Source organism: Lepus europaeus, chromosome 1 (assembly GCF_033115175.1).
Source record: "Lepus europaeus isolate LE1 chromosome 1, mLepTim1.pri, whole genome shotgun sequence".
NCBI classification, from domain to species: domain Eukaryota; kingdom Metazoa; phylum Chordata; class Mammalia; order Lagomorpha; family Leporidae; genus Lepus; species Lepus europaeus.
Genome location: NC_084827.1, coordinates 5,580,679 through 5,592,165, shown reverse-complemented (window position 1 = coordinate 5,592,165; position 11,487 = coordinate 5,580,679). Strand labels below are relative to the sequence as shown.

The window sequence follows — 11,487 nt, the reverse complement described above, 5'->3', positions numbered from 1 at the left end:
GGGAGATGGGATGGTTTGTGGGTGGGAGGGAGGTTATGGGGGGAAAAGCCACTATAATTCAAAAGTTGTACTTTGGAAATTTATATTTATTAAATAAAAGTTGAAAAAAAAAGAAAGGAAAAGAGCAGAGAGAGAGTGAGAGAGAGCGAGCGAGAGAGCTATGGAGTTCTTGGTTCTTTGCTTTGGCCTGGTCCAGATATGGGTAGAAGGGGCCTAAGTACTTGAGCTATCATCCACTGCTTCCTAAGATACTTTAGCAGGGACCTAGATCAAAAGCAGAGTGGCCATGACTGGAATAGGGTCTCTGATATGGGATGTGGGCTTCCCAAGTTGTGATTTAACCTGCTGGACCATGGCATCTGCCCTCCCCCAATACGCTTTTAAATCATAGTAATATTTGAAGAACATTGAGCTTTCAGAATGAAAGAACATCTTGTCCCACAGCTCCTATGGCCCTCCTTGGTATAGAAGGCCCATGCCACTGTCTTACTTAAGAGACATGGACCTGTGTGGAAACGACACAGAACACTGGAGGATTTGAATTCTGGATCTGTCTTTGCTAGTCTGAGTGATCTAGAACAAGCCAGCTTACCTTGCCCTGAGTGTAGGTTTCACCATCAATAAAAAGTAGGCAGCTGCACCTAACTTGCAGGGCTGTTGAAAAGCTAAGAAACACTGGTAATACCTATTATCCAGGTCAGTAACATTAGTTGTTACTAATACAGTTACAGACATCACAAAATAGAATGAAAAATCTAAGTCATTGGGATTAGAAATCCAACACAGTTGTCATGGTACTGAAACACCTCCACATTTATTTCAAACTTCTTTTTAGTTGTTTTGGAGTTTAAATAAAAAGCACACATTTTGTTTTCATTCTGTTACTGCTTTCTCTTTTGATTTTTCAAATTAAGTTTTCAAAGGAATTTAAATAGAAGAAAACTTTAAGTCATCTCATTCATGTATAGAGGAAGAAAATATAGATAATAAAAACTGAAAACTTCTAAGCCAGATAAGCCCAAGGGAGAGAGAATGGGTTGTAGTGAAGGAAAAGGGGAACATAGTTAGGAGATTTAACACTAACCCAGACGAGAGCCCTGTGGTCATTGAAGATGGGATTCTGAGCAGCAGAGTTTTGTTCAATCTTTGTACTTCCTTAGGAATGATTTACCATCTCTGGCAAGTTAACCTGAAACTCAGCTGATTACACTAGGTTGGAAGACATTAGAATCCAGAAGCCTATTGAATGAGTCTAATGTTATTCTGGGCCTTAGGAGAGAAAAGTGGACAATAATATGCTATTGGTAGAATAAAGGGGAATGAATGGAATCAATAATGTTTCTAAAAACAAGTGACAATGAGAATTTGGGTTTAGGGAAGAAAAAAAGGGTATAGTATCTTGGTACACTTGGGCTGTTCTCTGAAACAACTGCATCCTAAACCATATTCCCTTCCATATCATTCTCCCTGTCTGTATTCATTTCAAACTATGACCCCTAAATCTCCATAAGTTCATTTTTAGTTCTAAGCTCTAATAAGATAACTGAATTGAAAGATATTTCATATTCTCATTCAGTGATGAAAACTTACAGAAATGGCGAGAGACTATTCATTGTCTTTATTTATCTGCATTGTGAGAATGTTCACATAGCTCCTTGCTGACGTTATGTGTTTGGCTAAGTGTTCTGGCTCTGATGTAATGAGGTACAAGTACTGCATGGCTTATGTGGTATTTATATCCTATCGCCTTGCTGAAGACCAAGAAGATCTGTCCTTTGAAATACATTTGACTTTCAGATTTTCAGATATGACATTGTGGCCATGAAGCTTTACACTTCCGTATATGGTGAGGAGAGGTGCAAAACATGTAGAAGGTGAACATTTCACTTAGGATCTGTGCTCTAAGGTGTCTGTCTTCTATTCTTACATGTGGCCAGCAGATGTGGTGTGGTTCTGTGACTTATTTTCTTTGATTTTTGAGTGTGGAGGTCATGAAATCTTTCTCAGGCATTCCCTTCTGTAGTTCAATGCTGACCTCCTACCTTGGGAGAACCTGGTCTCTAGACTGGAGGATGTAAGTTAAAACAAAGATGAAGTCATAGACTGTTTTCATCTGCCAATTTCATGCCCCGTGGATGAATGTGTGTCACTTAAACCTCAGGGAAATTCCAAACTGGATGTGTACAATTTCAGGGTGCCCCAGGCCCCACACAGGAGTGGTGACGTGAGTGTCTCAGAGAGGTTGGCCCTGTAGTACCCAAGACCCCAAGATTACAGTGGTGTTCTTAGCAGAAAGGAATGTCACACACAAGGCAAGAGCCTTAGAGAGAATCATGGATATTAAATAGCAGATCAAATTACATCAGTCAAAGACCCAAATCTCATACTTCTCTTGGACATCTCAAAGAATCTGAAATCCTTGATGATGGACGTCGTGTTGCCTATCAGGAAAGAAAGCCTTTGCAGATGCCTCCGAACTTTGGTCCTAGTAAGCCATGAGGCACATATCTGCCCTGGAAAATTATGCTATAAGAGTGCTGCTCCCTTTATTCACTGACCATTCTGCCAGAACCAGAGAACATGTTCATTTTTTTAAATTTTTTAATTTATTTTTAATTTTTAAATTTTTTTTGACAGAGTTAGACAGTGAGAGAGAGAGAGACTGAGAGAAAAGTCTTCCTTCCATTGGTTCACCCCACCCCGCCCCCCCAAATGGCCTCGTCGGCCGGCACGCTGTGCTGATCCGAAGCCAGGAGCCAGGTGCTTCCTCCTGGTCTCCCATGCAGGTGCAGGGCCCAAGCACCTGGGCCATCCTCCACTGCCTTCCTGGGCCACAGCAGAGAGCTGGACTGGAAGAGGAGCAACCGGGACTAGAACCCGGGTGCCATCGCCTCAGGCGGAGGATTAGCCTAGTGAGCCACAGCGCCGGCCTGAGAACATGTTCACTTAAATATGGCCAGATGAGTCATTTCCTGTCCCTCTTCTTTGGGACATTGTACTTTCATGATTATCTCAAGGATTGTGATGAACGTGAAATGCTGTCATTTGTACAGTGCTTTGCCAAATGCTAGGAATAAATTCACCAAGGAGCTGTCACTTTTACTTTGATTGCTTTTATTAACACTGCCCCAAGTTCATCCCTGTGTAATGTCAAGTAGGACATGTAACCTTGTGAAGTTTTAGTTTATGATTTTTAAGATTAAGAATTTGGTGAAAAACTATTTCTGCCACAGAATATGAAGTTCACAGACAGCTGAAAATAAATTTCTTAATACCTTTGATTCATCTCAGAAACTGATATGTTACACATTATAGTGGGAAGATGCTGTGGGATGCAGGACAAGCTTCATTTTAGTGGAACTCAGCTACCATTCAGTAGGACTTAGCCAATCAGAAAATTTGTCAGGCAATGTTACATAAAAACTGCAGATGGACCCTGTTCAATTTGTAGATAAACTGAATGCAAATATGAAAAAGGTACCATCAGGTTTTCAAGTCTTCCCAAATGGATGGTCACTGTGTATATGTGAGGGGTTCACATCAACTATTTGTGTCACTTAATATCTTGAAAAGGCTCTTGTGGGGCTAGAATGAAGCCCATAAGTGACAAGTGTAAAATGTCATGTCAAGTGATAACAAGACAGGGAAACCTTACTTAGAGGAAGAGACTGAAGATGTAAGGGCATCTAACTGGCTTTCAGTTGAATGACATGCCCATGTGTTGCCCCTGTCAGGGAAAAGAAGCCAGCACAACCCTTGAGTGCAACAAGAAGTCTATTGAGATGGAATATAAAACATTTAAAAATGAATCCTTCACCTAGTGTTACGTCGTGCTTTTGGTCCTAACATATTACTGGATCTAGGAAGAAACTGCTGGAGAGTCTGAGAAGAACATACGGCAGTTCATAATTCAACATCTCTCAGTGGTGGAAAAGCCTTCTGGTCTATTTTGACATAGAGAAAAGGTGGGGTGACTTTATGACAACCCTTAAAGTAAAACTTGTTAGGAAATTAGTTCTGCCTTAATTTTTCCTTAGACACAGAGGAATGAACCATGAGAAACATGCTTAGAAGTTTTTGGGGAAAGATAGGACTATGGTTTCAGCACAGGGGTACACAACTCTGGGGACTGTGATTAGTGAGTGGTCCCCTTAAGAGGAGACTTTAAGAGGACCAATCAGCCTTGTGCATCAGCCAGGTGGCCTAGGCAACTGGAAGGCAGTGGCTCCCAGGATTCCATGACACCCCCCGTGTTCTGATTCTGTGACAGTAACTGCCAAGTTACCTGGAAGCGAAGCCCTGCTTCTCTCACTCTGTCAGATGTTGAGCAATAAGCAGGAGCTTCTGCTCTGAGCACCTGACTGAATCGAGATTAAAGGCATTGAAGTGTTGTGAGGTGTTTCCTAACAGTAAGTCCCACTACAGTTATCGTTATCTATCAGTCCTACTGAACGTGGTTTCATTTTCTTTGTTTAACTCATCCTTTTCTTGGGTGTCTTCTTCCTACTCCCTAGATATACTCGTTTTGCTACAAGCCTCAGTATGGCACTGACTCTCAGTCCCTCACATGATGTGAGGGTAGAAACCAGGGAGCAATTGCGTTCTCAACTGGCAAGGAGCCAACAAAAATCAAAAGAACTGAAGGAGAAACTTCTTAGATCTGAGGCTATGTCCTACCTCCTGGCAAACCACCTATGGGAACACAGTAAGTTCTTTTTTTTCTTTTTTCCCTATTTTTAATGTTTTATTTCTAAGAAAGAATTATGAATAAAATACAGAAATTTGTTAATATGGATTGAATGGGAAGCACAACATCATTCATGTTTCCATCCTACAATAAGTTCTATAGGTTCAGTGTCACCAAAATGTTGAGTATTTGATTTCAACTCTTGGAGAAATGACCTGTTTTCTAACCTTAAAGAAATGACCTGTTTTCTAACCTTGAGTCTTCTCTTCTCTCCACCAAATAAGTTAGATTGCTACCATGCTCTGAGAAGGATTAAAGTTAGTATTTTTAACATCAGTTGGTTGAGCATGGAATAACTGAGGCACAAGTTCAGAAAATTTTCCACGTTTTCACTGAGCTGTAGGGTGGGAATTCTTCTTCGCTTATTTGCTGCAGATATAGTGTTTTCTCAAACTTTGTTTTAAATCTTTACCAATAAATTGGTGGGAATTTTATACAACTATAGTTTTAATGTTTTTGTGACTACTTTAGAGTTTACTTAACATAAGTAAAGTTGAACATCTTTTTATTTGATTATTGTATATAGCCCTTGTCTGTTCTCTGGCTGATTATGGCCCACTTATACTTTATTTCTTGAACTCTTTATTAAGTAGAGCCACTAAGCCTTTGACAGTAGTGTAAATGAAAAATATGTTATCTGGGGCTGGCGCTGTGGTGTAGCGGGTAAAACCACCACCTTCAGTGCCAGCATCCCATATGGGCACTGGTTTGAACCCGGCTGCTTCATTTCCGATCCAGCTCTCTGCAGTGGCCTGGGAAGGCAGTGGAAGATGGCCCAAGTTCTTGGGCCCCTGCACCTGTGTGGAAGACCTGGAGGAAGAACCTGGGTCCTGGCTTCAGAATGGCACAGCTCCAGCCATTGTGGCCATTTGGGGAGTGAGCCAGTGGATGGAAGACTTATCTCTCTCTGCCTCTGCCTCTCTATAACTCTGCCTTTAAAATAAATAATAAATCTTTGAAAATATTATCTGAAAAAATAAGAAATAAAACATTAATTTTTTTAAAAAGAAGGGATTAGAAAAAATTCCCTGAACAAAAATAAATAAAATGGAGATTATCACATGTCCTGTCCCTGGGAGATAGAGAAACAAAGATGAGGAAATCCACACCAAGAGCTTGGTGGTGTAGCTCCTCCTAAAGACAGTGACCTTCGCAGCCCGCCCACCTTGCCCCTCAGGCAGACGTGTGTGTATGTGTGTCTTTTCTCAGACTGTGAAGAGTATGAAGATCTAATTGAATCATTGCTGAGGAAGAAGCCTCAGTTCCCGGAGGGGCAGCTGGCAGCGGAGCTGAGACCTGTGAAGCATCACAAGTAAGGAGGCTCTCGGGATAGGCAGGTGGAAAGGTGAATGCATCTCTGAGTTGGGGCAGCTCAGCTAGGGGAACCAGAGATGATATGGCCAGGAGAAGGGCAGGGGTTTACTTGGTGGGCTGACACCTCAAACAGATTTATAAAGCAGGCAGACAACAACAACAACAAAAACACCAAAACACCAAATTGTGGGCTGCAATGGTTATTTAGAACCTCTTTTTGACTTTAAAAACAAGGTACTTATTGACTTGAAATTCACGTACAAAATTGAACAAGGTGAACCACGCAGAGACATTCTGTATCCACACAATGCTGTAGGACCCCCTTCTCATTTACTGTATCTCCATCACCTCCTGACTGTGGATGCTGTCTTAGATTCTCCCTGTCAGTCATTATTTCTGATGAAAGCCGTTGTGCCTGGAATAGTTCTGTGTGTACCTTTGTGTCCACTCACTGCACACTGCATTTTTATAAGGAAAAGTCTGAAGCAAGGAACTGAAGGAACATGTTGATGAGGGAGCTGAAGAACCACCTTGGTGTTGTTTACAGAACCAAAAAAATTAGCCCAATGTCTAGTAATCTCTCAAGGTCGGTCTCTCTCATAGAGAAGAATCTCTTGCTCCATCTTTTCCTCTTTCATGCTATGGGTATTTTCCCACACATGGGCAGTGATGCTGCTTGGAGGGTCCTGTGAGCACATTCTCACCACATCTCTGCAGAGACACAGAGAACATATCATGGGTCCCTTTCCACCTTTACATTTTTTCTCCTGTCTCACCTTAGGAAACGTGGCATTCAAATTCAAGAGAAGGCCCAAGAGCTGACCCAATTGCGGCAGAAGTTACAGAAAGGGAGAGCTCTTTCTCAGCTCACCCATCAAAATCTCCAGTCTCTCCTAACCCAGCAGGACCCTGACAGCTGCCAGAGGCAGCAACTACTCGCTGAGCTACTCAAGCTGACAGAGCACCTTGTTGGCAAACTCAGCACAGGTAAGGTGGCCAAGACTCTGAGACTTAAGATAGTCTCAAGCTGGCATCAGACTCCACACTTCTTCAAAGAGCAATTACCAACAGTCTACGTTTGTGTAAGCAATTCTGTAAACATGTCTCTAAACATTTGTGGCCATTTTGTGGTCAGAGGTGCTTGTGTAGGAACAAAGAGTGGGAAATGCAGAGCTTTGAAGGTCCCAGTGCTGCAAAGATCTCCCTCCTCCCTGATGCAATTGGCCTTGGAGCAGGAGGCTTGATTTTATTTGCACTGAAATACACTTAACTTTTTAAAAAGTTTTATTTTTTATTTAATAGGCAGAGTTACAGAGGGAGTAGAGAGAGAGAGAGAGAAAGAGAAATTTACTGTTGAATTGATAGTATATACAGACTTTTCCAAACCCAGATCTGGGATTCCCTCCCTCCCTCCCTCCCTCCCTCCCTCCCTCCCTCCCTCCCTCCCTTCCTTCCTTCCTTCCTTCCTCTCTCTTTTGGGATTGCGGATGGGAGAGAGAGGAAGTGGGGAGGGAGGGCAGGTATGAGGGGAAGAACCACTAATATATTCCTTCCAGTTTCAAAACACAGGAGAGAGGATGTGACTGGAGGCAGCTTGTTAGAGGCACAAAAGCCACAGTGTAAGAGTGGAAAGTCTCCACTGTGTCCTCAGCATGTTTTCACACACATGTGACTGATATTTCTGGATTTCAATCTGCTTATCTGTGGAGTGTGTCAGATAATCTGTTTCACAGTAGATGTAACACTATGGCCATCTCCTGTGGGATAGTCACATCCCAGTGACACTCGCTGACAGCCAGAGCCCCCAGCATTTTGCAACTACCTCTGGATTTCAGCCTAGCAAACCATGTGGCCTTTCTCTTCCCTGACAAGTTGACTGAGTCCCTGAGTTCTCTATAATACTCTGCCATGCCCTAAGTTTCCATCTTGGGGCATTCGGTCTGACCAGAGCCACTAATGTCCAAGACTTCCTGGGTGGCCCCAGAGATCCTGGTGGACCAGAGACTCTGTAGAATTCACACTTCCACCCAGTAGCAGTGCACAGAGTTCAGTGTCCATCCAATCTCCAAGACTTTGAAGAGCGAATTCTGCATTTGGCTGTTCTCAACCCAGCAGCCAGATAGCTTATTGATGGAGCTGATGTTGTTGGGGGCAAGATGATCTTGGGGTTTCCAGAAAATGAGGCCACAGGAGGTGTGGCCTCCTGTTTCAATGGAGAAAATGTGATCCTCCGTGCTAAGGACATGTGGTCAGGCCGGGCTGGTGGCCTGGAGACTCACAGTCTAGCCTCTGAGGCTGTTGCCAAAGTACCAGATGGCTCCCATGGAGAATGTAGCAGTCCTGGTGGTGGTAGCTGTGGCATTGGACAACTTCCTGAAGGTGCCCTTCATTTCTGACTTGATTTGCAGTCGACCAGAAACCTGGGAACCAGGAGGAACCTTACTTGGACTCTCCCCATACCCGGTAGGTCTGCCAGCCCTGTGGACTTTGACTTTGCAGGGATACCTGAAGTGTCACATTTGATCCTGTGAGAGAAAAAACAGGCTGAGGGGGCCATCGCACTCCCACAGGATCATGCCCTCATGTCACAAAGATAATACTGCATCTTGTCGTGGAGTTGCCCAAAGGGGTTCCCATCGACTCCTCCACTCAGTGCCCTAGAGGGAGTCCTAGGGTCGACTCACCAGGCAGCTCTATGCAGAGTTCCTGAAGTCACTGCAGTTTTGCTGACTTAGAAGTGGAAGGGGTCACCCTCAGGACTGCATTCGCTTCCTATCCATGTTAGCGCATTCTATTTCGGGATGGCCCGAAAAGTGACCAATTGAGATCCCAGAGACAGACATCAGAAGTCAGAGGAGGAAGCCTGAGCTGTGGGGGTGAGTGAGCAAGAGTGCTGAGGTACAATTACTCCTAGGCAGGTGTATTTAAGTCATCAAAATATCGGGTATGGATGGCAGATTTAGTCGTGGGGTGATCCACAGCTTCAAAGAAGCTCCTGGTGCTTCTGCCTGTGGTACCTCACGGAAAACCTGCAAACAAGGTAGCTGTCCTATTTCCTTGCAGCAGCCTGCAAAAACGTCCCATCCACGTCACTCGCTCCTTCTGTGGGTGGCACAGGGAGTGAACCCTGGGGAATCCTGAGTCAGTGTACCGAGGCTTTGGAGCGGACTGTAGGTTGGGTGGCGGTGAGCAGGTGGGCTCTCACCCCTCGGGCAGGGCAGGTGCCTTTGTGGTGGTGAGGCCTGGGGAGTTGGTGCCTTCTTCCTGTGGGACGGGGCCCTCAGATCATGGGTGGGTCCTGGATTTTGGTGAGCGGGGTCCGAGCTCTGGGTCCGGTGTCCGGGATCTCCCTGGAGCTGGCCTCTCTGTCTTGCTGGTTCAAACCCCGACTTGATGGAGTAGCCCATAGCCACGCCTGCCCTGGCTTCCCTGGGACGGCAGGCAGGGAGGGGTGGGCAGCAGTGCCCCTGCCGCTGTTGTGAACCCGCTGTGGTTTTCTTTCCCACCCCAGCGGGCCCGAACTCGAGCTGCCCCAGCTGGGGCAGTTTCCTGTCCCACGTGAAGCCAATGCGGTTCCCTGTTGGCCGTGTCCTCTGGCCGGGCCCTCGGCTGTAACTTACCTCCAGGACTGTGCCGGCTCATGGGGCCTCCAGCGCGAGGAACGCCCTATCTTCTGTGCCATCGCCATGTGTGGTGAGTCCTCCCAGGACCAGGTGCCGCCCTTGACCAGCGGGGCTGTTCCTGGGTCAGGGCCAGGCTTTCTTCCCCGAGCACAGCGGGGGAGTGTGACGGCCCATAGGGCCCAGGTGTTGTGGGAGACCTCCCGGGCAGAGGGTGTGAGGCACATCCATGGTCACTGAGGTGTCCAGGTTAGTCCTGCCTCTAGAGTGCGGGTGACCCTGTGGGGCCTGACACACCCTCCCAAGGCTAGGGACATCCTGCCTGCCCATTGGTAATTCCGGGCAGGTGCCTTGGCAGCTCGCCTCAGGCTGGCTAGGAGGTGAGGGGTAGGCCAGTGGCCTTCATCCCGGCTTCATTGGCAACCTGCTGCCAGCCCCTGAGAGCCACAGCTCCTGGCACTCGCCTGTTCCTGTGGCTTTGCGTGATGCCGTAGAGTTCCCACCTGGCAGACATCTGGTCTCTGACTCTCTGGTCTGCTGACCGAGCGCCGGAGTGCTCTAGGGCACTCTGGATGTGCTTAGTGTTCCGAGGGCGGAGTCAGGCCAGGATCCCCGGCCTTCAAACCTCGCCCTCCGACCATAGCAATCAGGGAAGCCCTGGCACTCGAGAGATCCAGGGGGCCTGTGGATGTCACCCACCCAGCCACGGGTAGGGCTGGCGGGGCGAGGAGAGGCTGGTGTCCGCCTCCCCTTGCCAGGTGGAATTGTGTGGGTCTGGGCTGGGTTTTGGCTGTTCGCAGCCCAGGGCAGAGATGGCGTCCCTGGACGTGACTTGGAGTTGGGGTTGGGAGCGTGTTGGGCTTCCTGAGGATCACGCCCAGGAGAGGTGGGTGATGGGCGGTCCCAGAGCTGCCAGGGCAGGCGCCTAGGCCAGGCCAATGCCTGGAGACTCGGCGTCCTGCCTGCAGGCATGCCTCCGAGCCAGGAAGGTGGCTGCCTCGGGGGCTGTGGACGTCCTGGTCAGCACGTGTGTGAGCCTTGTCCTTAAGGTGGCCTTCCCTGTCCGATTTGCTTTGCAGAAGGCCCGATGGCGCTGGCCCTGGAGCAGGCTTACCTAGGTCCGTGCCTGCCCAGGTAGGTCTCCCGACTCTGTGAAGGCTCAGGGGGTTGGGATCCTGGGATACGTCTTCTACCCCCCCAACCCGGGAGGTGAAAGTGATGGGTTGCGTGGTCCCGTCACACCCGCTGCGCCCTATGGACCCGCGTCCTTTGGTGCGTGGTGGCACCTGGCCTCCTAGGGTGGGAGTGACTTGGAGTTCTGCTGACACCCCTCCCACTCTCCTGTGGAGGCTGTCGCGGGATCAGGGCAGGCCCGGGGGCCCCTCAGGGAATTCCTTCCCTCTGGGTGTCTGTTGTGGTTTCCGCGCGAAGGCCGACCAGCGTGTGGCCCGAGGTCCCATCCCATCCAGTCCACGTCACTCCTTCCTTCTGTGGGTGGCACAGAAAGTGAACCCCCAGGAATCCTGAGCCAGAATTCTGAGTCTTTGGGAGCGGACTGTAGGTGGGGAGGCAGTGGGCAGGTGGCTCTCACCAATTGGGCAGGGCAGGTGCCTTTGTGGTGGTGAGGCCTGGGCAGTTGGTGGTTTAGTGCCAGTGAGGCATGGCCCCCAGCTCGCGAGTGGGTTCTGGATTTTGGTGGGCGGGGTCCGAGCTCTGGGTCCAGTGTCCGGGATCTCCCTGGAGCTGGCCTTTCTATCCCTCTGGCTCAATCCCCGACTCTCTGGAGCAGCTCCACAGAGGGAGCTG

At 47.7% G+C, this 11,487-nt stretch overlaps 1 protein-coding gene across 1 annotated transcript; it reads left to right on the top strand.

Annotated features, from left to right (window-relative positions):
- The first annotated feature begins 4,521 nt into the window (after positions 1–4,521).
- LOC133761960 (neuroblastoma breakpoint family member 6-like protein) lies at positions 4,522–9,921 on the top strand. The gene is made up of 5 exons (XM_062194991.1): positions 4,522–4,705; positions 5,957–6,059; positions 6,843–7,048; positions 8,470–8,524; positions 9,573–9,921. The coding sequence occupies exons 1-5, from the start codon at positions 4,543–4,545 to the stop codon at positions 9,919–9,921; spliced, it is 876 nt and encodes a 291-aa protein (XP_062050975.1). The 5' UTR covers positions 4,522–4,542.
- The last annotated feature ends 1,566 nt before the right edge of the window (positions 9,922–11,487 follow it).

Bases quoted from the DNA above. Each gene is read 5' to 3' on its own strand.
- LOC133761960 (XM_062194991.1), top strand. From the start codon at position 4,543: ATGGCACTGACTCTCAGTCCCTCACATGATGTGAGGGTAGAAACCAGG. The intron at 4,706-5,956 runs GTAAGTTCTTTT...GTCTTTTCTCAG, and splicing joins AAACCACCTATGGGAACACA to ACTGTGAAGAGTATGAAGAT. The intron at 6,060-6,842 runs GTAAGGAGGCTC...GTCTCACCTTAG, and splicing joins AGACCTGTGAAGCATCACAA to GAAACGTGGCATTCAAATTC.